The sequence below is a fragment of the Ursus americanus genome, chromosome 6 (genome assembly GCF_024610735.1).
Source record: "Ursus americanus isolate L20-20 chromosome 6, mUrsAme1.1.p, whole genome shotgun sequence".
NCBI lineage: Eukaryota > Metazoa > Chordata > Mammalia > Carnivora > Ursidae > Ursus > Ursus americanus.
This window is the reverse complement of record NC_142132.1, coordinates 68,083,439-68,110,194: the sequence shown is the minus strand read 5'-3', so window position 1 is coordinate 68,110,194 and position 26,756 is coordinate 68,083,439. Positions and strand designations below refer to the sequence as shown.

General features: G+C 42.3%; 1 protein-coding gene across 2 annotated transcripts in view; it reads right to left on the bottom strand.

Annotated features, from left to right (window-relative positions):
* The window catches only part of DISC1 (DISC1 scaffold protein), a 364,802-nt gene that overhangs the window by 280,766 nt on the left and 57,280 nt on the right, over window positions 1–26,756 (bottom strand). For both annotated transcript variants that reach the window (XM_045783648.2, XM_087863118.1), the window contains exon 3: window positions 25,173–25,242. In XM_045783648.2, the coding sequence (XP_045639604.2) occupies window positions 25,173–25,242 (70 nt within the window). The remainder of the gene's footprint in view (window positions 1–25,172; window positions 25,243–26,756) is intronic.

Below are 26,756 nucleotides of genomic sequence, written 5' to 3'. Positions count from 1 at the left end.
CTACTATTTAAAGAGCTTACTGGTGATTGTAATTGGAGCACTCACATTCAGCATTATATATAACCCAGATACACGGCATACACCATCTCATTAAATCTCAAAACAACTCTGATATCCCATTTTACAGGTGGGAGAAATTGAAGCTTGGAAAGATTATATGATTTGTCTAAGCTTATACAGCCAGTAAGTGGCAGACTCTAACTTTGTTGTCAGGTTTTTAACTATGTTGACCCGGAAGGCACTAATACTTTATGACTCTATTGTTCGTAGAGTTATCGACTACTAATAACAAGACAACAATGACAATCATCATTTGTAGATAAGATGTGTTTTGAACATTCCTTTGTTCATTCAATGACCATTTCTTAAGAGTGGACTTTGACCAGGCACTATGCTAAGTGCTGGAGATTAAAAAAAGTTAAAATTAGACAGGGTCTTATTCTCTCCCCCCAGATGGTTTATAATTCATCCAAGAGGAAATCCAACAGCTATATTAGAACATAATATGGATGGGGCTAGGGAAACGTGCAGAGAAGCCAAAAGAAGGGACATTGAAACCAAGACTTGATGGTCTAATAGGATCTAAGAGGAAGGCAGGAGAGAGTGCAGGCAAAGGTGTAAACCAATCTGGAACAGACATGCTGCCTTCCAGAACTACTGAAGTGCCAGAGAGAAAGTTACCAGCAGTGGGAAAGGAGTGGCAAGAAAAGAAATTAGTAAGGTAGGCAAGGGCCGGGGTGAGATGGGGTTATTGCAGGCTAAGTTTACCAGTTATCCTAAAAATGTCCATCACAGAGAGAAGTGAAATGGGAACATGATCCTACATGCATCTGAGAAAGAAGACTGGCTACAAGGTGAAGGATGGATAGGAGCAGGGGAAGAATGGACGCAGGGACCCGTTAAGAGACGAGTGTGTTAGTCCAGACAAAAACCGGTAAAATCTAAGGATGGAAGGAAGAGATACTTAGGGGATGAAATCTAAGAGATGCAGTGGCTTAAAGTCCAGGGGGAGGGAAGTGTCCAGCACGACTCCCGGTGTTTCTTGCTTGGTGCCATTCATTGTGCTGGCACTACAGCAAGAAGAACTGGGCTGTGCCAGAGATCAAGAATTTCTAGAGGAAGGGATGGATTTTAGGTTCTACACAAGTTCTACACAATAGTATTGGGGGAGAGGGGAAGTGATGTCATAAATGCAAGTCCTTTCCCTTATTAATGGAGAGATCTGACTTTAAGGAAACAAAGGTACCCTGAAAACCATTCTCAGGCTAGAATGAGCAGGCAAACAAAGTATGGAGGTGACAGAATTGTGGGATGAATGTGCTCACAGAATACACAGAACATCATTTATGTTATGACACCACTCAATCCCCACCCTGAATACATGTGTTGCCACTTTGTCCTACTTGGTCTTGTCTTTCCTTGTTGAAACAAGACCCAAAGGCCAATGAACAATCTCACCCTAATGGCTCAGGGAGGCAGAGGCAGCAGAGAGGGCTGGTTCAAAACTGTGTCAAGGGGGCTTGGAGTTAAGATGGCGGAGGAGTAGTGGACCCCTTTTTCAGCCGGTCCCCTGAGTCGAGCTGGATAGGTACCAGACCAGCCTGAACATCCACGGAATCAGCATGAGACGCAGGAAGATGCATCTGGATCTCTACAAATGAACATCTCCAGCGCTGAGTATTGAGGTACGAAGCGGGGAGCCGTGAAACCCGGCACAGATATCGGAAGATAAACGGAAGGGGGAGGGAGCCGCCACGTTCGGGCGCCGGGAAGCAGTAGCCACCTGCTTGGGGGAGCAGGCGGACTCAAGGACGGCACCCGCGAGAGAACAGACTGAGACCGTGAGCCACGGAGCACATGCCACCAGACTTCTCACGGAGTTCGGTGCGCTCACTGGAAACAGACTGAGACCCGGAGCTCCGGGAGTGCCCGGGGGCGGCCGGTGGCTGGCGGTATTAGAAACACAAAGGAAAGAGACAAGCTGACCCTGGAAGTGAGGGCTGGGACGCCGGGTGTGGGGCGCACATCCCAGGATGCTGCAGGGTTGAGCAGCACCAACAGAAACAGAGTTAAAGTGGCCAGAACATCAGTGGAGAACGTTCTGCGATCCCTCTGTTCTGAGACAGAGGCTGAGATTTGGCCACTGCTGCTCTGACTCTCAGAAGAGGCACAGCAAACCACCAGGGAAAGCTGCCAGAGAACAAAAGCCTGGAAATACCGGCTCACAGTGTGCCCATCCCCATCCCCCCTCGCAGGGGACACGGAGACTCTACCCAAACAGGGTTGCCTGAGTATCGGCGCGGCAGGCCCCTCCCCCAGAAGGCAGGCTGAAAAATAAAGAAGCCCACATGCCTAAGATCCCTATAAAACAAGGGCACACAGCCTGGGTCCTGGTCAATAATTTGGGCTCTGGACAACCCCACAATCTCTCCTCATCAGAATGACGAGAAGGAGAAGTCCCCCCCAGCAAAGAAAAGACAATGAGTCTGTGGCCTCTGCCACAGAACTAATGGATATGGATATAACCAAATTATCAGAAATGGAATTCAGAGTAACAATGGTCAAGATGATGTATAGACTTGAAAAAAGTATTAACGAAAATGTTAATGAGAATATGGAATCTCTAAGGGCGGAAATGAGAGCGAATTTGGCAGAAATTAAAAATTCTATGAGCCAAATGCAGTCAAAACTAGAGGCTCTGACAGCCAGGGTGAATGAGGCAGAAGGACGAATCAGCGAATTGGAGGATGGGTTAGTAGAAGAAAAAACTAAAATAGAATCTGGACTCAAAAAAATCCATGCACAGGAATGTAGGTTACGGGAGATTACTGACTCAATAAAACATTCCAATATCAGAATCATCAGCATCCCTGAGGGGGTGGAGAAAAACAGAGGTCTAGAAGAGATACTTGAACAAATTGTAGCTGAAAACTTCCCTAATCTAGCAAGGGAAACAAACATTTGTGTCCAAGAGGCAGAGAGGACCCCTCCCAAGCTCAACCACGACAAACCTACGCCACGTCACATCATAGTGCAATTCGCAAATATTAGATCCAAGGATACAGTATTGAAAGTGGTCAGGGCAAAGAAATTTCTCACGTACCAAGGCAAAGGTATCAGAATTACATCAGACCTCTCTACACAGACCTGGAATGAGAGAAAGGGTTGGGGGGGCATTTTTAAAGCTCTTTCCGAGAAAAACATGCAGCCAAGGATCCTCTATCCAGCAAGGCTGTCATTCAGAATGGATGGAGAAATAAAGACCTTCCAGAATCACCAGTCATTGGCCAATTTTGTAACCACGAAACCAGCCCTACAGGAGATATTAAGGGGGGTTCTATATAAGTAAAAAGGCCCCAAGAGTGATACAGAAGAGAAAGTCACAATCTATAGAAACAAAGACTTTACTGGCAACATGGCATCATTAAAATCATATCTCTCAATAATCAGTCTCAATGTAAATAGCCTAAATGCTCCCATAAAACACCACAAGTTGCAGATTGAATAAAAAGACATGACCCATCCATTTGCTGTCTACAAGAGACTCATTTTGAATCTAAAGATACATTCAGACTGAAAGTAAAGGGATGGAATACCATCTTTCACGCGAATGGACCTCAAAAGAAAGCTGGGGTAGCAATTCTCATATCAGACAGATTGGATTTTAAACTAAAGAATACAGTTAGAGACACAGAAGGACACTACATTATTCTTAAAGGATGTATCCAACAAGTGGATATGACAATTATAAATATATATGCCCCCACCAGGGGAGCAGCAAGATACACAAGCCAACTCTTAACCAGAATAAAGACACATATAGATAAAAATACATTAATAGTAGGGGACCTCAACACTCCACTATCAGCAATAGAGCACAGGAGCAGAAAACCAACATAGAAACAAGAGCTTTGAATGCCATACTCGACGAGTTGGACCTCATAGATATATATAGAACACTACACCCCAGAACCAAAGAATACTCATTCTATTTGAATGCCCATGGAACATTCTCAAGAATAGACCATGTTCTGGGACACAAAACAGGTCTCAACCAACACCAAAAGACTGAAATTATCCCCTGCATATTCTCAGACCACAACGCTCTGAAATTGGAACTCAACCACAAGGAAAAATTTGGAAGAAACTCAAACACTTGGAGACTAAGAACCATCCTGCTCAGGAATGACTCGATAAACCAGGAAATCAAAAATCAATTTAAACAATTTATGGAGACCAACGAGAATGAAAACACAACAGTCCAACACATATGGGATACTGCAAAGTCAGTCCTAAGGAGGAAATACATAGCCATCCAAGCCTCACTCAAAAGAATAGAAAAATCTAAAATGCAGTTTTTATATTCTCACCTCAAGAAGCTGGAACAGCAACAGAGGGACAGGCCTAATCCACTCACGAGGAAGCGGTTGACCAAGATTAGAGCAGAAATCAATGAATTAGAAACCAGAAGTACAGTAGAGCAGATCAACAGGACTAGAAGCTGGTTCTTTGAGAGAATCAATAAAATTGACAAACCGCTGGCAAAACTTATCCAAAAGAATAGAGAAAGGACCCAAATTAATAAAATTATGAATGAAAAAGGAGAGGTCATGACCAACACCAATGAAATTGGAAGGATTATTAGAAACTTTTATCAACAGCTATATGCCAATAAATTAAGCAATCTGGAAGAGATGGAGGCTTTCCTGGAAACCTATAAACTACCAAGACTGAAACAGGAAGAAACTGATTTTTTAAACAGGCCAATTAATTATGAAGAGATTGAGTCAGTGATAAACAACCTTCCAAATAACAAAACTCCAGGCCCGGATGGTTTTCCTGGGGAATTCTACCAAACATTCAAAGAAGAAATAATACCTATTCTCCTAAAACTATTTCAAAAAATAGAAACAGAAGGAAAGCTACCAAACTCATTCTATGAGGCAAATGTTACCTTGATCCCCAAACCAGGCAAAGACCCCATCAAAAAGGAGAATCACAGACCGATTTCCCTAATGAATATGGACGCCAAAATCCTCAACAAGATCCTGGCTAATAGAATCCAACAGTCCATTAAAAGGATTATCCATCATGACCAAGTGGGATTCATACCTGGGATGCAAGCGTGGTTCAACACTCGCAAATTGATCAGCCTGATACATCATATCAACAAGAAAAGACTCAGGAACCATATGATCCGCTCAATTGATGCAGAAAAAGCATTTGACAAAATACAACATCCTTTCCTGATTAAAACCCTTCAGAGTGTAAGGATAGAGGGTACATTCCTCAATCTCATAAAAGCCATCTATGAAAAGCCTACAGCAAATATTATGCTCAATGGGGAAAAGCTGGAAGCCTTTCCCTTAAGATCAGGAACACGACAATGATGCCCACTCTTGCCATTATTATTCAACATGTACTAGAAGTCCTTGCAACAGCAATCAGACAACAAAAAGGGATAAAATGTATCCAAATCGGCAAAGAAGAAGTCAAAATGTCTCTCTTCGCAGATGACATGATACTCTATATGGAAAACCCAAAAGAAGCCACCCCCAAATTACTAGAACTTATAGAGCAATTCAGTAATGTGGCGGCATACAAAATCAATGCTCAGAAATCAGCTGCATTTCTATACACGAATAATGAGATTGAAGAAAGAGAAATTAGGGAATCCATCCCATTTACAATAGCACCAAAAACCATACATTACCTTGGAATTAACTTAACCAGAGATGTAAAGGATCTACATTCTAGAAACTATAAATCACTCTTAAAAGACATTGAGGAAGACACAAAAAGATGGAAAAATATTCCATGCTCATGGATCGGAAGAATTAACATAGTTAAAATGTCCATGCTACCCAGAGCAATCTACACTTTCAATGCTATCCCGATCAAAATACCGAGAACGTTTTTCAAAGAACTGGAACAAATAGTCCTTAAATATGTATGGAAACAGAAAAGGCCCCGAATCTCCAAGGAACTGTTGAAAAGGAAAAACAAAGCTGGGGGCATCGCAATGCCGGATTTCGAGCTGTACTACAAAGCTGTGATCACAAAGACAGCATGGTACTGGCACAAAAACAGACACATAGACCAATGGAACAGAATAGAGAACCCAGTAATGGGCCCTCGGCTCTTTGGGCAACTAATCTTTGATAAAGCAGGAAAAAACATCCGGTGGAAAAAAGACAGTCTCTTCAATAAACGGTGCTGGGAAAATTGGACAGCTACATGCAAAAGAATGAAACTGGACCACTCTCTCACACCATACACAAAAATAAACTCCAAATGGATGAAAGACCTTGATGTGAGACAGGAATCCATCAAAATCCTAGAGGAGGACATAGGCAGCAACCTATACGAGATCGGCCAAAGCAACCTTTTTCATGACACATCTCCAAAGGCAATAGAAACAAAAGAGAAAATGAACTTGTGGGACTTCATCAAGATAAAAAGCTTCTGCACAGCCAAGGAAACAGTCAAAAAAACTAAGAGGCAGTCCACGGAATGAGAGAATATATTTGCAAATGACGCTACAGATAAAAGACTGGTATCCAAGATTCACAAAGAACTCAAACTCAATACACGAGAAACAAATAAACAAATCAAAAAATGGGCGGAAGATATGAACAGACACTTTTCCAATGAAGACATACAAATGGCTAACAGACACATGAAAAAATGTTCAAAATCATTAGCCATCAGGGAAATTCAAATCAAAACCACACTAAGATACCACCTTATGCCAGTTAGAATGGCAAAAATAGACAAGACAAGAAACAATTGTTGGAGAGGATGTGGAGAAAGGGGATCCCTCCTACATTGTTGGTGGGAATGCAAGTTGATACAGCCACTCTGGAAAACAGTGTGGAGGTCCTTTAGAAAGTTCAAAATTGAGCTACCCTATGATCCAGCAATTGCACTACTGGGTATTTACCCCAAAGATACAGACGTAGTGAAGAGAAGGGCCATATGCACCCCAATGTTCATAGCAGCATTGTCCACAATAGCCAAAGCATGGAAGGAACCGAGATGCCCTTCAACAGATGACTGGATTAAGAAGTTGTGGTCCATATATACAATGGAATATTACTCAGCTATCAGAAAGAACGAATTCTCAACACTTGCTGCAACATGGACGGCACTGGAGGAGATAATGCTAAGTGAAATAAGTCAAGCAGAGAAAGACAATTATATGATTTCTCTCATCTATGGAACATAAGAACTAGGAAGATCGGTAGGGGAAGAAAGGGATAAAGAAAGGGGGGATAATCAGAAGGGGGAATGAAGCATGAGAGACTATGGACTATGAGAAACAAACTGAGGGCCTCAGAGGGGAGGGGGTGGGGGAATGGGATAGACTGGTGATGGGTAGTAAGGAGGGCACGTATTGCATGGTGTACTGGGTGTTATACTCCACAATGAATCATCGAGCTTTACATCGGAAACCGGGGATATACTGTATGATGACTAACATAATATAATAAAAAAAAAAAAAAACTGTGTCAAGGATCCTGGTCACGACTCACGGCCACTGGCACCAAAGTCAAGGTGAACAATCACCGCTAGAGCTTTCTCCTCAGAACCCATGGGATGCCCTTTGTTTCTCCAGAGTATCTGCCTCCTTCCAACTGAAGACCTTGGTAAACAAAGATTTTTGTTTTCAAGTCTTAATAAGAAACTTATTCAAATTTTCCTACATAACTTTTTTAAAAAGTGGGTCACGATTCATCTCTAAAAGGCAAGGCCTCCAGAGCAGCTGATATAATCACACCATGCATTTGGCCCTTGCTGATTTGGAAGCAGGAGCAACAGTCAGAGAGAGCAGTAAAAGACAGACTGCAGAGCTTGTTAAATCTGGAGGGAACAGCCACTCAAGGTTCTCTTCTGGTGTGACTCTCTGTCATCCAGAATGTGTTGGGAGTACATTTGCTGTCAATTTCTTATTAGACAGGATGCAAGATTTAATTAAGTGCCAGGGCAGTCTATAAAAACTGATTAGCTGTTCAACGATAAATCACCAGTGCAAAGAGCCCCAAGTAGGGGCTGGGGCACCATAACATTGCCATTATGTGGAGGAAATGGACGCCATGTTCATAAACGACCGTTCTAAATGGATGGATTAAATAGTTGTCTGGAAATTGAAACTTAACCCTCTCTGCCCATGAAGGTACAGGTCACAAAGCAGCAGGGACACACAGAAAAATAGCCGAAACACAGAATCAATCTCTCTTCAATTCTTCCTCTTCACTCTTGTCTTTAGCCCTCCATTTGTCTCAATTTCCTCCTCTTCCATTTTTCCCCTCCACCCTCAAGACCAGGATACCCAATTTTCTCAAAGCCTAAGCACAGTGTCAATCTCATTTTCTCAATGTCATCCAATGTCATGCAACAGAGAATGAGGCAGAGAACGAGATTCAAGGTCAAGAAATTTACTGCCGAGAAGAAAAATAGTTTGCCACAGGAAGATGTGAAGAATAGTCAAGCCTTAAATGCCTCATTATAATTTGCATGTTTTAATATGTATTGCTTTACCTCATTTCCGAATTTTTTGCAGCTGGAAAGAAATCAGGCTATGTGCAAATAAGCTTCTTATTGCCAAATAGAAAATAAGAAGCCAAATCATTCTATCTTATTTCTTTGCAGGGTACGGATGCTAACTCCTGGCAGGGATTGTTCAGAAGCCACACTTCACACTGTGTTCTCAGACCTGTGTACCAAGCTCCTCACAAACCGCCATTATCACCTTGAACCTTCCACCCACACAGCAGGATAGGTATTCTTGTTCCTATTTTATCCAGGAGCAAACTCGTATTCAAGGACAGATTACAGGACAAAAAGGCCCCACCACACTGATACGGAGTCTCCTCACCCAGTCTTGGAACTCTCCACTCCTTCTGCTGAGCTGACGTCACGCAGAAGTACAGAAGGGGGGGCGCCTGGGTAGCGCAGTGGTTAAGTGTCTGCCTTCAGCTCAGGGCGTGATCCCAGAGTTCTGGGTTCGAGCCCCACATCAGGCTCCTCCACTAAGAGCCTGCTTCTTCCTCTCCCACTCCCCCTGCTTGTTCCCTCTCTCGCTGGCTGTCTCTCTCTCTCAAATAAATAAATAAAATCTTAAAAAAAAAAAAAAAGAAGTACAGAAGGGGTTATTATTAAACACTTCACAGCTTGTTATATGTAAACTCTATCTCGACTAAAAACATATAGAAAATTAAAATTCAATATGTAAATAAGCACTTTGTTAAATCCTTCACAGTCTGCGAAGGTGTTTTTAAGTACTGACTATCCCAGGTTGAATAACAGCTAATTATTTCTGTCACTTTGTAGAAATAGAAGGGTTAATCCTGCCAGTTGAATTTATCAATCAGTCAATTCCATGACAGGACACGGGCCAATCAGCCCCATAATAACCAACTGATGGACTGAACTTTTTCCTAATCTAACACACAAAGTGCCCCTAGATGCGCCACAGTCGGAGACAAATCAAAGGTTACTTTGCTCCCTAGAGAGGATTAGGACAAAAGTCCCTGGAAAAATCTCTAAATAAGAGGCAGCCTCCAACTAATATGTGAGAGCTTGTTTTGGAAGGGGAAGGACTGTATTAATTCACCACGGCTTCCCATCGTCCAGCAGAGTGCTGGGAAACAGCAGGCATTTGATAAGTATTTCCTGACTAAATGAATAAACTCTGTACGGAGTGTTTCCGTGTTAATCTTCTTGTATATTTTTAACATCCCTCATTTTGAAATTCATATGTTGTTCTCAACCATTCTTAATGACTTCGTGTGTGTGTGTCTCACGAAGCAATAAGTGAACTAGGCTACTGTTTTTATCTGCTCACCACCAGTTTCCTCAATTTCCTCATCACAGAGGCAGGCAGGTAAACACGCTTGGCTCAGGACACTGCCTTCACCCCTCAGCTACAGCAGCTGGTCCCAGGAGTTGGCACCTGCCCCACGCCCACACTGAAAGTTTTCATACTGGAGCCACAGAGGGATGTCCCCTTCCTTCTCAAGTCACGGTACTGTGAGTATAAAAGTCTTGAATTGCCACATGAAATAACGTGGCGTGATCGTTTTAAAACATTCCTCCATCAAAAAGTGGCCTATTTCTTCTCTGCTGGAAGATGGGCTAACTCTGGTGACTTGCTTCAAATGTAGAATGTGGTGGAATGAACACCACATAATTTTTTAGATGAAGTCATAAAAGAAAGAGATTTTCCTCCTCCTCCCTCCCTCTTTCTCCCTTCTCCCTGCCCCCAGTACATTCACCATTATGCTGTAAGGAAGCCAAACAGTCCCACGGAAAGGCCACAAACGGGCACTTCAGCCACAACACCGGCTGACAGGCAGTATCAACTGCCCAACACGAGAGCAGGCCTTCAGAGGATCACAGGCCTCCCTCTGTGACTGGACCCAGCTAAGGCCCAATGGAGCAAAGAAGAGCTATCTCTGCTGAGATTTCCCCCAATTTTAGATTTTTTTAGCACAATAAATGTTGTCATTTTGACAAGCCCCTAAGACTATTTGGGGCGCCTGGGTGGCTCAGTCTATTAAGCGTCTGCCTTCAGCTCAGGTCACAATCCCAGGGTCCTGGGATTGAGCCCCACATGGGGATCCCTGCTCAGTGGGGAGACTGCTTCTTCTTCTCCTGCTCCCCTTACTTGTGCGCTCTCTCATGCTCTGTCAAATAAATAAATAAATAAATATTTTTTTTAAAAAAGATTTTAAGATTCGGGGGGTCATTTGTGACACAGCAATAGATAACAGGAAGAGATTTGGGTGCCACAGTGAGTTTCTCCCATAACAAAGTCCAAAACATGTAGCCACAGATTTGGGACTGGGCGACCAGTCCATGGAAGCTGGAAGGGCCCTAAAGACACAGAAGAAGCACAACTGATCCTGAGGAGGCCACTGCTGAGGACTTACAGGGGAGAGAGGAACATGTCATCGGAAGCTGGGACAAAGGACGGAAGTTTGAAAACTCTCTCCCGAGGTGACAGGGCAAATACCAAGGGTACCTATTGAACTGGGTAGTCTGGCTAAGGAGATTCATTCCCAGGCAGGGGGCTGAAGGAACCACCTGGCTTCCCCTTACTAGCCACAGTACAATGTAAGAAGAGAGAAAGGAGCTAAAGAAATGACTTTCTGTAGAGAAGCCAGGACTTGCTGGGCTTGAAATTAACACTGTTCCTTATCTCCAGCCTCTTCAGATGACCGACAGTGCTAGGTTAAGAAATGGCTTCCAGGCAAAGATCAAACCCAGAGTGCTGCCTGGAAAATACGGTTAAAGATGAGGCCAAGGACATAAACTGTAAAACCCTTTCTAAGATCTCAGGAAGATCACAGACCCTTTCAAATAGTCAAACAACCCTGTTAAGAATCTTAGGAGCATTGTTCCCCACCCCTCACCCCCTGTGAGCCTTACAGGGAGGCTGAAAAAGAGGCTACTCTTGCAGACATCTGTGGGTATAGCTTTTGTCTGACGGAGTAGATTATAAATTGATTCATATGAAACCCAAAACGTTTTTAAAAGAATTATGTCAAGTTGGAAAGAACAAGGACAGTACAAGATGAAAAAAGGCACTCAGACTCCCAAACTTGTAGGGGTGGAAAGCAGGCTGAAGAACTACTTGGCTCCAATCAAGCTTGAACCTGGTGCCACAGCATGTGACACCGTTGAGGGGTTCTGAGAGTGGATGAGTGCATTTGGCACGTAGAAAGAATGTGAAAACACACAAGAATAAAGGGCAGTCTGTGGTGGCTTCAAAAGATGCCCACAAATTCTTTAGCCACTTCTCCCATCGATAGATGGATGATTACCCTGCCCTCAAGTATAGGTCACGTCACCCTTAGGGACTTACTTCAGATGAGTAAATGCAGCAGTGGTAATGCTGCCTGACCTCCAAGGTCAATCCACAGTAAGGAATCATTCTTGCCCAGCTCTATCTCAGGATGTCGTCCCCATACTATGAGAAGCCAAGCTGCCATGGGCTACAGGTGTCCCAGCCCCAGCCACGTACCAGCAGACAGTCAGCATCAACCACCAGCCACAGTGAGTGACCCACAGTGCAGGTGATTCCAAGCCCCAGGCTTCAAGCTGCCCTGGTTGATGCCTGGAGTAGAGATGAGCTGCACCCACTCAGCCATCCCCAAGATGCGGACTCACAAGTAAAATAAATATTGTTGTTTTTCTTAAATAGCTTTATCAACTATAATTCACTTACCATACAATTCACCCATTTAAAGGATACAATTCAATGGGTTTAGGTACATTGCATTAATTTTCTTAATTGTTGTAAAATATGTATAACACAAAATTTGCCATTTTAACCGTTTTTGAGTATATCAGTGGCATTAAGTACATTCACAACGTGGTGCAACCATCACCACTTACCATTTCTAAAGCTGTTTATCATCTCAAACAGAAACTGTGCAACCATTAATCAGTAATTCCCCATTCCCCTCTCCCCAGTCCCTGTTAACCTCTAATCTACTTTGTTTCTGCATTTGCTTATTCTAGGTATTTTATGTAAGTGGAATCATACAGAATTTACCCTTTTGTGTCTGGGTTATTTCACTGAACATAATGTTTTTTAAGATTTGTCTATGCTGTAGCATGTGTCAGGACTTTTTTCCTTCTCAAGGCTGAATAATATTCCATTGTATGTATATGTCACAGCTTATCCATACATCTACTGATGGACATTCGGGTTTATTGCTACCCCTTGGCTAATGTGAGTGATGCCGCGTGAACATTAGCATACAAATATCTGTTTCAGTCCCTGCTTTCAATTCCTTTGGGAACACACTTAGGAGTAGAATTGCTTGGTCATGAGGTAATTCTATGCTTAGTTTCTTGAGGAACTACCAAGCTGTTTTCCATAGCACCGCACCATTTTACATTCCTACAGTAATGTATGACAGTTCCAATTTCTCCACATCCGCACCAACATTTTGTTATTGTCCATTTTTTTAAGATTTTATTTATTTATTTATGTGACAGAGAGACAGCCAGCGAGAGAGGGAACACAGCAGGGGAGTGGGAGAGGAAGAAGCAGGCTCCCAGCGGAGGAGCCCGACGTGGGACTCGATCCCAGAATGCCAGGATCACGCCCTGAGCCAAAGGCAGACGCTTAACGACTGCGCTACCCAGGCTCCCCAATTGTCCATTTTTTTGATGGTAGCCATTCTAGTGGGTGTGGTTTTGATTCGCATCTATACTTCAGCATTGTTGAGGATGTTTCCTTCTGTATTTGTAAGTGATGTTGATCTGTAATTTTCTTTTTTTGATGTCTTCATCTGGCTTTGGTATCAGGATAATGCTGGCCTCATAGAATGAATTAGGAAGTGTTCTCTCCTCTTCTGTTCTTCATAGGAGTTAGAGAAGGATTAGTGTTAAATTCCCTGAAACGGTTGGTAGAATTAACCAGTAAAGCCATCTGGTCCTGGAACTATCTCTGTTGAGGGGTTTTTGATTACTAATTCCATCTCTTGGCTCATTCTTGAGACAGTGTAGGTAATTTGTGCTTTTCTAAGAATTGGACCATTTTATTCAGGCTATCCAATTTGTTGGCATACAATTATTCATAGTTTTCTCTCATATTCATTTCTATTTCATATGTTTGGTAGAAATTTTCTCGTTTTCATTTATAATATTAGTTATTTCCATCTTCTCTCTTTTTTCTTCCAAAATTTGTTGATATTTTCAAATACCTAAATTTTGGTTTTATTGATTCTCTCTGTTGGTTTTCTATTTTCTATTTTATTTATCTCTTCTCTAATCTTTATTTCCTCCTGCTAGCTTTGGGTTTAGTTTGTTTGTTTGTTTGTTTGTTTTCTAGTAAAGTTAGTGTATTGATTTTGAGATCTTTCTCCCTTTTTAAAAATAGGTACTTACAGGGGCACCTGGGTGGCTCAGTTGGTTAAGCATCCAACTCCTGATTTTGGCTCAGGTCATGATCTCAGGGTTGTGAGATGAAGACTCTCTCTCTCCCTCTCCCTATGCCCCTCTTCCCACTCTCTCTCCCTCTCTAAAAAAAATAAAATAAAATAAAATAAAATAAAATAAAATAGGTATTTACAGCTATAAATTTTCCCGACAACTGCCTTTGTTGCATCCCATAAGTTCTGAGATGTTGGGTTTTCCTTTTCATTCATCTCTAAATGTTTTTTTAATTTCTTTTGCGATTTCTTTTTTACCCATTAGCTCTCTAAGAGTGCACTGCTTAGTTTCTACATATTTTGTACATTTTCCAATTGTCCTTCAGTTTTCATTTCTAGCTTCATTGTGCTGGGACTGGATATGATATTTTGTATGATTACAATTTTTTAATTTATTGAGATTTCTTTTGTGGGCTAACATGTGGTCTATCTTGGAGAATGTTCCATGCACACTTGAGAAAAATGTATTCTGCTGTTGGGTGGGGCGTACTATATACGTCTGTCAGGTTTAGTAGGTTTATAGTGTTAGTCAAGCCTCTATATCCTTATTGATTGTCTGTCTAGATGTTCTTGCATTATTAAAAGTGGTGTGTTGAAGGCTCCAACTATAATGGAAAACCATTTCTCCCTTCTATTCTGTCAATATTTATTTCATATATTTTGGGGCTCTGTTATTTGGTGCATATATGTTTAAAATTATTGTATCTTCCTGATGAATTGATGCTTTTATCAATATATAATGCCTCTTTTGTCTCATAACAGTTTTTTACTTAAGTCTATTTTGTATAACAGTATAGATACCCTAGATCTCTTTTGGTTACTATTTGCATGGAATATCCTTTTCCATCCTTTCACCTCAATCTATTTGTGTCCTCGGGCCTAAAGTGAGTCTCTTGCAGCTAGTATAGTTGGATCATTTTTTTAATCCATTCTACCAGTCTCTACCTTTTGATTACAAGGTTTAACCCATTTAGATTTAAAGTAATTACTGGTAAAGAAAGATTTAGTTCTGCCATTTTGTTATTCATGTTCTGTATGTCTTTTTTTTTTTTTTTTTTGGCACCTCATTCCCTTCATTACTGCCTTCATTTGTGTTTAACCAATTTTTTTTAACTGAACTGTTTTGATACCTTTTGTATATATTTTATTGACATTTCCTTTGTGGTTGCCATGGGGACTATATTTGCCATTCTAAAGTTATGACAGTCTGATTTTAATTGATACCAATTTAACTTCAACAGAATATAAAAACTCTGTTCCTATACAATGCCCTTGTTATTGCTGTCACAAATTACATCTTTTTACCCTGTGGATTCAAGGAACATAGATTTATAATTTATAAATTATAAATTTTATGCATTTGTCTTTTAAATCATATAGAAAATAAAAAGTAGAGTTATAAACCAAAAATAAAATACTGGCTTTTATATTTGCCCATCTATTTACCATTACTGAATTATTTATTTCCTCATATGGCTTCAAGTTACTCTCTAATGTCCTTTCATTTCAACCTAAAGGACACCCATTAGCATTTTATGCAGAGCAGGTCTAATGGTAATGAACCCCTTTAGCTTTTGTTATCTGGAAATTTCTTACTATTTCCTTCATTTTTTGAAGGACAGTTTTGCTGGGTATAGAATTCTTGATCAACATTTTTTTTTCTTTCCACACTTTAAATATATCTTCCAGGTAGTAAGGAGGGCATGTATTGCATGGTGCACTGGGTGTTATACACAACTAATGAATCATTGAACTTTACATCAAAAACCAGGGATGTACTGTATGGTGACTAACATAATATAATAAAAATATTATTATAAAAAAAAGAACTGTAATAAATAAATAAATAAATAAATAAATAAATAAATAAATAAATAAATCTTCCTTCTGCCTTCTGGTCTCCATGGTTTTTGATGAGAAAATAGCTGTCAGTCTTATTGAGAACCCCTTGTAGGTAATGAGTTGCTTTTCTCTCACTGCTTAAGTCTCTCTTTGTCTTTGACTTTTGACAATTTGATTATGTGTTTCCCTGTGGGTCTCTTTGAGTTTACCTTATCTGTAGTTCATTGAGCTCTTGAATTTGTAGATTCATGTCTTTCACCAAATTTAGGATGGGTTCAGCCATTATTTCTTCAAATGTTCTCCTGCTATTCTCTCTCTTCTCCTTCTGGAACTACCATAGGTATACGATGGTCTGCTTGATAATGTCCCAGTGACTTCTGATGCTATCTTCAATTTTCTTCATTTTTTTTATTTCTTCTCTTCAGACTAAATTATTTCAATTGTTGTACCTTAAGTTTTCTGACTGTTTTTCTGCCTGCTCAGATCTACTGTTGAGCCCTTCTAGTGAATATTTTATTTTAGTTATACTTTTCAGCTCCAGAATTTGACTACTTGTTATAATTTCTATTTCTTTATTGATATTCTCATTTTTTTCATACATTGTTTTTTTTTTATTTCCTTTAGTTCTACATCCATGTTTCCTTTAACTATGTGGACATCATTAAGACAGTTTTTGTAAAGTCTTTATCTAATAAATCTGATGTCTGGGTTTCCTCAGGGATCGTTTCTGTCCATTTATTTTCCCTCGTTCGATGGGTCATGTGTTTCTGTTTCTTTGTATGCCTTGTGATACTTTGTTGAAAACTAGACATTTAAACATTATAATGTGGTGACTCCGGAAATCAGATTCTCCAAATCTCCCAGTTTGCTGGCTTTTATGTTGTGTTTGTTGTTGTTTTCATCATTCTTGAAGGCTGTAGTAGTCCATCTGTTTAGGTACTTTTCCAAACTATTTTTGCAAAGACTGTATTCCTTGAGGAGTGTGGTCACTGGAGTCTCTGTTCTTTGACTTGTGTCAGCCAGTGTTTAGACAGAGATTTCCTCAAATGCTGGGAAAAAAAGAAAAAAGAAAAGAAAAGAAAGCACAGAGGGGAAAAGCAAAAAAGAAGAAACACATAGAGAGACACCAAAAACAAACAAACAAATTCCTCTCCCAGTCTCTGTAGTGCTGGCCTTCAGCCTTACTGGGATCAGTCTGAGGTGAAAGTTTAGAGTCTTCTCTGTTCTCTTTTGAAAATGTATCTTACCTTGAACAAACAAGTGGTCTTCTAAATTTCTCTATATACACAGATGGTTTTGAATTTCCCATAGATCCCCCCAAGCTATTGCTCCTGGGCATTAGACAGCCTGTTGTATCTCTCAACCAGTAACTTTGGTCCCAGGTGTTTGCAGTTTGTTAGCTCACCTTTGTTAGTTTACCTTAGTTGCAATGTTTTCAACCAATGCCTGCCATTTTTCCAGCCTCTGTCCTGAGTTAGCCAAAAGAAAGACAAGCACTTGGTGTCAGTCCTTTATGTAACCCCAGACAGGTTAGAATAGACTCACATAATAATTTTCAAGTAAAGTCTGCGCTGCTCCCCCTGGAATCAGGGATGAGAGTCCCATACCAGGAATGTGAGCTGTCATCTCAAAGGTCACTGTTATCCTGGGAAGGAGTGGGACAAGGGCAAGTAAAAATGCCACAAATCTCTCCCACTATTTTCAAGTTGCCTTTTTCTTGATTCAGTGTTTGCTTGGTTGCTCTAAACTTTAGGCTATTTTCTAGAGTTCTGAAAATATTGGTTCTGACAGTTTCTACTTCTCTTTTGATGTTTCTGTGGGGGAATGAGTGCTAGGAGTTGCTTACTCTACTATTTTCCTGATGCCACTCCCCAACATTGTTTTAACTACTAAGTTTTATGGTTGTTTGTTATGCAGTATATTAGTCTCCTATGGCTACGGTAGCAAATGACCACAAACCTTGTGGTTTAAAACAACAGAAATTCATTCTTTCACAGTTTTGGAGGCCATAAGTCTGAAATCAGTTTTACTGTCTGAAATCAAATTGTTTTCAGAGCTGTACTCCCTCCAGAGGCTCTCAGGAAGAAACCGTTCCTTGCTTCTTCCAATTTTGGTTGTTTACCAGCATTCCATGTCTTGTGACCAGATTTCCTTGTGGACAGCGAAAGGAATAGCCCACTCATGTCACAAAAGTTTAATTTTTTTAAAACTTTTCTATCAAATGTCTGCATGTGACAACAAAGTAGTCAAACCAAATTACTCAAACTTTTGTAAAAACACCTGGATGTGTTTAGTATTTAGCTCTGCCTTGAGTCCATTAGGTTCTTGTTATGGGCTGAATTGTGTCCCCTTAAAATTCCTATGTTGAAGTCCAAACGTCCAGTACCTCATAAAGTGACTATATTTGGAGATAGAGTCTTTAAAGAGTTATTAAATTAACATGAAGTCATTGGTGTAGGTCCCAATCCAAAATGACTGGTGTCCTTCTAAGAAGAGGGGATTAGGGTACAGACATACAGAGAGATGACCATTTGAGGACATAGAGAGAAGATGGTGATCTCCAAGGCAAGGAGAGAGACTCAGAAGGAGCCAACCCTGCCGACATCATGATCTTGGACTTCCAGCCTCCAGAACTATGAGGAAATAAATTTCTATTTTCCAAGCCACTAGTCTGCAATACTTTGTTATAACAGCCTAAGTGACTAACACCCTGCATCTCCCGTTAAGGGTAAATCAACTGTCTGTACCAAAAAGAGACATTTTGGACCTGAAATGATTGTGGAGGGAAGATTCAGTCATGCTTAGGTTTTGTCCCTGGTCACAGACACACCCTTTCTAGTTCTCTTATCCATTTCTCTATCTGTAAAAGGAGGGGAAGCAATCCTCAAAAACATTTGATAAACAAAGTGAAACTGTTGACATTTCTGAAGCCCTAAGTGCCTTCACAGAAAAGGTGATCACTCTATCCCAGTGAGCCAGACCCAAACAATCAAAGTTATTGCTTTGTCCCGTCTGGCTACCTGAAGAGCAGCTGAGTTCCTTGGCCCCAGATGGAACATCCCCTCAGGTTAGCTTGCTCTCCTGGAATCCCAGCCAGCCTCTCAGCCACTCAAAGAGGGTGGCAGAAGCATAGACAACCTGTGGAAGCAGCTTCAAAATCAGTCTTCTAGGCACAAGAGGGACTTCTGCCCAACTTTCTGCTCCATCCACCATCCTCTACAGCTTGAGAAACTTGTGTCACCTGTAGAGTCTCCTAGAAAGAGAGTAAGATGCTGTGGCCACTATTTGCACAACCACCTGCTAACACTCATTAAAAATGTGCTACAGTTCAGCCAGCAGGAAAGTGTATCCAAGTTCCAACTAAGTACCTAATTGGGGGAAGGAGGTGGAGAAAAAAGATTTTTTTGTTTGTCTTGGTGCCTGTGTTCAGCAGTATGTCTAGCCTTGGCTATCAGATTTCGTCATGAATAATGTGCTGTGACAACACTCCATGCAATTCCTACAGGACAGACTGACTTCCTCAGAGCCAGGGAATGCAAAGCAGAGGCCCATCGATGTGGGGAACATACTGTGATGCGGCCATTGAAAGAGGACATCCACTCCTCTGTGCTTCCACCTGCAAAGTTCTGGAAGGACTAATAAATCCCATACCTTAACACCCTGACGGAGGAGACAGCTGAATCCAGCTGTGCACCCAGCTAGAACACCAAGGAGAAAAAGCATCACACTAAAATCACATTCTGTGCTACAAATGAAAGGGAAGTTTATCGTATGCAGATAAACCATCTGGGTCTGTGCATAAAGCTCACGTCTGAAGTAGATGTCACACAGTGTACTGCACTCCTAGCACTCATGAAAGATGCCAACACACAAACCGCAAATATGAACAATGACCTGAAAGCCAACATTGGCTGAGATCTTGGACCTTAACTTTCAGAAGCATGAACTCTCCTGTAAACAGGAAAAGAAGCTAAGACAATGCAACTAAATGAGGTAAATGGCGTTTGTCCACGTTCTTTTTCTACAGTGTTTGTTTTCATGGATAGCTCGTCCCTCAATTTTTAAGTTTTTACTTAAAGTAGAGAAAGCAGACACACAAACTTTTGCTCTTGTGAGAATAATCTTGAAGGTTAAAATTGAAATAATACAAGTGCGAATTTCCTAATAGCCTAAGGCTTTAGATAAAATCATGGAAAGTCTTCCTGATGCATCCCACTGTGGAGCCCTCCTCTGTTCCTTCCCTAGCTGTCATGTAAAGAAGAGTTTCCAGAATCCAGAAACTTCCAAGCTAGGTATGGTCCCCACAACTCCAAAGCTCAGTTTTCCACACTGGGATACAAAATGCTTGTAAAAAAAAAAAAAATGCTTGTAGACCCAGCAAGGACGGGAGGCAAAGCGGATGGGTGGCCAGAGCACACGGCTGGTCCCCTCTGAGCAGCTTCGGTGGCCTCGCCAGAGAAACAGGGGCAGTACCAATTCCTCCCACAGTGATCCTGCAGATGTGTGGGAAAGTGCCTGGCATGGAACAGATGTGCAACAGCGCTACATTAACATGCATACCACATACAAACATCCCCTCGACAAAGAACGCATGCAAAATGTACCACTCGGTTGCATTGTCTTAGCTTCTTTTCCTCGTACTTACTGCAAGCCCCTTGCTCGGAGCATGGAGGGAGTACCCGGGAGATAGCAAGTCACAACGATGATGTTCCCAAACCCTGCGGTGCAGGGAGCAAAGGAAGTGCATGAGCAGGGGGACTGCAGACAGAAACTGCACCCCCATTCATATCTGTGCTCAGCGCAGCTCTTTTCTCTGTAAACATCTTAAGTGCCAGTCATGTCTCTCTGAGCAGACACCAACTGCAGCCTACCTTTTCAGTAGAAACACAAAACAACACAGGCTGCCAAGAGTAGCATTTCTGTTCTGTGGACCCCAAAATGGCACCCGGCTCCCATTTTGAAAGGGCTCTATCACATGCATGGCTATTAGAAGAGGAAGCAGAGCTGGCTCTAAGCATGCAGCTCTAGGAAGCCCCTCAGACACCAAGCCCTAAAGGAGTCAGAGAGTGGGGTCCCCCCTGAAAGACAGACTGTCAGCTTGGACAATTTGCACACTATCACCAAAGAGCAACTGTGGATAGATCAATCTTGCTAAAGAAAAAAAAATGAAGATTATGGCAATTTAGGCAAGAACTGGTCACTCTCTCGAGTGGTTTTATGCTTGGCCCCTGCCATCATTATTTCTCTTTCCAATGCCTCATGTTGTACTCCCGTTTTATTATAATGGGTATTGGTTAAGACAAAGAATGGAGGGAGCAATTCAGTGCTGGCCACTTTTCGCACTGAGAAAGAAATCCTAAACCAGCAGGGGAAAGCCAGCTGTGCTACGTATCACAGTGATGTGAGTCACTGAAATGGTGAATTCCTGAAATTTTTCTCCTTCTTCCCCACAACCTCACTCCATTTGCTTCAGAAGTGAGCTGTGGACATGGTCGCAGGCAGGGGGGATGTTCTAGGCCACATGTCAGTGCAGGAATAGCTGGAACAGCAACCACAGTGGACGTCATTGCCCACACTGTCCTTCTCTCCCTCCCGGCACGACACAGACCCTGACCCCCCACCTCCCATTTCTGGATGGTAGGTTCTCCTGCTGCAGGACTCTGAGGTCCTATCCTTGCCCGTCTGCTGACCACAGACACGGGCCAAGCACTAACGTGATGAAACCAGTAAAGCATTTCAAACCTCTGCAGAAAAACTCAAAGCAAGTACCAAATGGTATTATTCTTTTCCTGCCAAGCTCTCCCAGCTCTATGCAAGAATATCAGGAATTATTAACTTTACTTCCCAGGCGAGGGAGAGATGTAATTAGAGCCCCGAGGTTTCCCCACAAGGCATTAGCGAGTAAATCTGCCAGCACTTTGATGAGATAAAACATGGAACTTTCTATTCCTTGCCAATTGCTCCTTTGTCTGGAACACAAAATCATTTTTATGAGTGAAACTAGAAAGAAAGAGAGAAAAGTAACAAAACCAAGGGAGAATCCTCCACATTCTCATGGCAAACCTCGTGGATTCCAACAGCCCCCTTCCCCTGAGACAGAGCACAGCCCCCCAGCTGCTGTGAACACCGAAGCGGAAACGAGTCCACTCGGAACCTGTGAAGGCTGAGTATAAAGAAAAAATCACAATTCTTGTTACTAGTAACCCTAGATAAACCAAGCAAGAAAGGAAATCTTATTCAAACCCTAATTCGACAAATCTCATTACAGTAAATTCTCCACCTCAACATCAACCAAAATCCCCGAATGACTTGGCCATCGGTTTATGAGAATTTATGGATCACCTACTGTGTGCCAGTCCATGCACCGGGCCCTGCAGTGATCCACTTCAGACAACAGCAACTTCACATCCCATTCCGAGACAACCACACTGTGGGACAGTGGCTTTTACGCCTCTCCGCGTTGTCTCAAATGCCCTTCCAGATGCATCCTCCCCACCCTCTGAGGCCCACCTCAGGACCACCTCCTTCCATCTTCACCCACCACACCTCTAGCAGAAGGAGTTTCTCCTCTCTTGAAACTTCCTTAGTTTCCATTCTAAGGGACATGTTATGTGTAACTTTATTATCATTATTGCGTACTGTGTTACCTCCCCTCCCTGGTCAGAAACTCCCAGAGATGAAAATCCTAAGGATAGCACTCAGTGTGTCTTTTTAAATGGCCTTGTGTCGGGGCACCTGGGGGGCTCAGTCAGTGAGGCGTCCAACTCTTGATTTAGGATCAGATCATGATCTCAGGGTCGTGAGATCGAGCCCCGCATCAGGCTCTGCGCTCAGTGTCCTTGAGATCCTCTCTCTCTGTCTCCCTCTGCCCCTCCTCTAATTCACGCTAAATTAATTAATTAATTAATTAAATCTTCAAAAACAAAGAAAAAAGCACAATGGCCCATGTCTCCCGTGTATCCCCCAAGCACTCCGAGGGCCGTTCTCCGGGCAGCCGCAGGAGTGTCTTTTGGGAGCTTACTGGAAACCGAGAGTCTCCGCCCCAGCCCAGACCTGCTTGGTCAGAATGTGCATTCACCACCTTTCTCAGGCGATTCTTATGCATATTAAAGTTTAGAAGCACTGTTATATACAGCAGATGCTCGGTGGGTATCTTTGAAATAATAACCCAAGTTCTACACAAATATCTTCCCCACACACACCCCGTCACGGGGACTGCAGAGGAGCTAAGTAATCCCATCCTCAGGTGGAAAGAGGCCCCTATGCGTTCAGCAGCAAGTAACGTACTTGTTCATCACGAAACACTGACTGACTGCCTGGCTACTACGTGCCAGGCCCTCTGCACATTCCATAAGAACATTTACCTCTCAACACACTGGACCGGGTTTGCAGGTTGGGAGTTTAAACACAAGGGGGAAAGTATGTGGCTCTGTGGGTTAAGTGCTTCCCAGGGTGCTTGTCCCCTCCACAGACCCCTGGTGGATCAGGAGGGACAAAGCCTCTGTCCCGCCCCCTGTCCTCCCACCCCCAGGACTCAGCTGGCCGGCTCCTCCACGGAGTGAAACCCTGCACCAGTGTTTTCTCACACCCCAGCACGCCTCTCGACCCCAGGAAGGCTTGAAAACACACTGCAGGGCCTGCCCCCAAGGTTCTCATTCAGGAGACATTCTCATGCCTGACATAGAAACAAGAAAGAGAAATTCACACAGAAACACTAAATAAAGGTGTCTTTATTCCTTTGGCTTCCCTGATGAGGAGTATCTTATCCAACCTTGTTCTCATGTGTTTCAGAGATATCTGAAGAAAAAACTAAAGAAGTGAGGCCTTTGTTTAATGAAGCCCATTGAGAAAACCAAGTCCAGAATGTTCCCCGGGCCTTGATCAGAAAAAGAGGGCCCGGTTTTCCACCTGTGTCTTCAGCTTTGCGTGTTAGAGCGAGAGCTGTGTGCTAAAGGCCCATGCCAGAGAAAATTAATTTGGCCAGCGGTGGGGAGCCTCAAACCTAGGCTTGGTTGTCCTTCGCAGACAAAAGTCATTGCTCATTTGCTCTCTGCCTACAGCTGTGCCCGTTCACAGGGTGCCCCTTCCTCAGACTCGCCTCCTCTCTCACACACCTCAGCCTCCACCCAGTGCCACCATGCAACTGAGACGGCCTGTAGAAAGAGTGGGAGAGTTTAGAGTTCCACCTCCATTCCCAAATTCCTCTCCTTCCTCCTACCCGGTCATGGTCTAACCCTCACATCCCCTCAGTGGTAAATGTAATCACACAACACTACACAGCACCAGCTCTGGGTGTTTCGAGAACAGGATTTGCAACCTCCTTTTAGAAATCACTCACCCCACTCCTGAAGTGCCCCAGTGCCAATGGTCTGTGATGTATTCATTGGGAATAAGAAAATACGGGTCAGTAAGGTTGAAGACCCAAGCCTCAAGGCTAACCAGCTTCTACAAGAATCCTTAAGTCTACATTCTATTTCCAGACCCATCCTGCATGTGCTAAATCTGGTTATCACCAGGACTATCTATCAAGTTCACAAGTGTCTGGGGGAACCTGGAAGTTATTTTAAGCCCTCTCTCTTCCCCACATCCAGCAGAAATGGGTGTGAAATGTGACAATCAGCATCCAAAGTCCAGAAGACTCTTCCCAGGCCAACCATACCTGAAAGCCTTCCTTTGACCCAGTCTGCCCTGTGTCCACTCAGCTGCCATGTCGGTCCTTTTCTGCTTCTGCTCCAACTTCTACTTCGGTGCCTCATTTTAACTGTTTTTTTCTGGCATCTAATCAATCCTCTATCTTCTGCTCTCATGTTGCTACTTCTCCTTTCTAGCTTGCACATTTGGGGCCATCTACATGAGAATTTGGTACATTTGATCCCTTTGGCACAGCCTGGCATGTCTCAAACTCATCGCATTTCCTATCTCTGGTCCAAGACAGTAGGAAATCAAACAGTTCCATGAGAGCTCATATTTACAGGCATCACAAGGTCAGATCCTGTGTCCACCTTACGTTCCTACTCCTGCCACATTGCCTAGCACATAGTAGGTATGCAACAATATTTTTCGACGAATGGATAAATTATAGCTATATCACACATTAAGCAGGAAGATGATGAGTTAATATAGCTTTCATTGTGCAAACACTCCAAGTATTTCTGGGTAATCAACAAATGTATAACCCAAAGGATTAATGCTCATAAAGAGCTTTGAAATCCACAAAATAACAGTGCTATAAAACAGTCAATTGTTACTGAGGGGAGGTGACCAGAGGAACAGACCATACAATTCATCTGGGGTGTAGAAAATAGGAATGAATGAGGGTAAAAGAGAAATGGGACATTCCAGGGAAAAGAGGAAATAATCAATAAGCAAAATAAAACTCACCCTTATCATAATCATCATCCTCAACTGCTTTTTCTTGAAGTTTCTGAAGCTTTAATCTTAGGGATTTTACCTATGTTGGTTTGAAGGGGAAGAAAAGGAAAGCCAAATTAGGATAGCATTCAAGCAAACTTATTTTTTTAAAGCTAAAAGCATTTAGAAATGATTTCGAAACTGAAGTTCTTTATTCTCCTTTAAAAAAAGAACCACAAATGTACATTTTTCCAATGCCAGATGCATTAGTTTCTCAAAAAAAAAGTTATATAAAGAGAAAGTGTAATTTGAGCATAAAATCCACAAAAAGAGCTAGAAAGCTATTTTAAACAAAAACATCACATTGTACCCTTATCTGCATGAAAAAAAAATGCATAATAAAAAGGAATGCAAACTTCCTGACCTGACCAAATGGCCTCCATTCTCAAAATCATATTAAAATTATGAAGATAAACACACTAAGACTCAAAGAGAAACCAAGAGAAGAGGAGCGTGAACTTAAAGTCAGCAGGCTGTCCTGCCAGCTGGGTGAGATTGACAAGAAGGACCTCACAAAACCTTTCTAGAAAAGGGCATCACCTTATTTAAACCACATGTAGACACAATGATCCCATTGTTTGTCAGAGAGTTACCAATACATTCATTTTTAATCATTTTTCTTCTCAATGGGAGGCCCAAGATTTTCTGAAGATAGACTCATGGCCTATCAGTGACTGGATGCGGGCTTGCTCCCTGAAACACACCTTCCTCCCAACCCTTGCCTTACACCTACATTTCCCTCAACACCCAGCTCAGGTGTCACCCCCTCCAGTCTGCGTTAAATGTCCTTCCTCTGTACTACCACTGTGACCCGGGCTTGTTCCTATTCATATGACCCATTTAACAAATATTTACTGAGTGTCTCCTATGTGTCAGGTTCCATTTGAGGAGTTGAGGATGCAGCACAAAATTCTTAGCCGTGTCTCAATGTACATTCTTGAGCAGGAAGACAAAAAATTAACATAGTGGGGCGCCTGGGTGGCACAGCGGTTAAGCGTCTGCCTTCGGCTCAGGGCGTGATCCCGGCGTTATGGGATCGAGCCCCACATCAGGCTCCTCCACTATGAGCCTGCCTTCTTCCTCTCCCACTCCCCCTGCTGTGTTCCCTCTCTCGCTGGCTGTCTCTATCTCTGTTAAATAAATAAATAAAAATCTTTTAAAAAAAATTAACATAGTATGTTTTATGGAGCCTTAGAAAGTGATTAGTGTTAAGAAAGAAGAAAAACCATAGAACCCAGTAAGGGGCATCAGGAATGCTGGTAGAGGGTGTGGCTGCAGTTTTAAATAAGATCTCACTGACATTTGAGCAAAGATTTGAGAGTGATAAGAGAGGGAACCTTGGGGCTCCTGAAGAAAACATTTCAACAAAAGAAGAGTCAGCACAGAGGCTCTGCAGAGGTGTTGCTGGCATTGCCAAGTAAAAGCCGGAGGCCACTGGGTCTGGGGTAGATTGATTAAGGGGGGATTGTAGATGATGAGGTCAGGGAGGTGATAAGGAATGCATCATGAAGACACATGAAGATGACTGAAAAGTGCTGATGTCCCTCTGAGGGT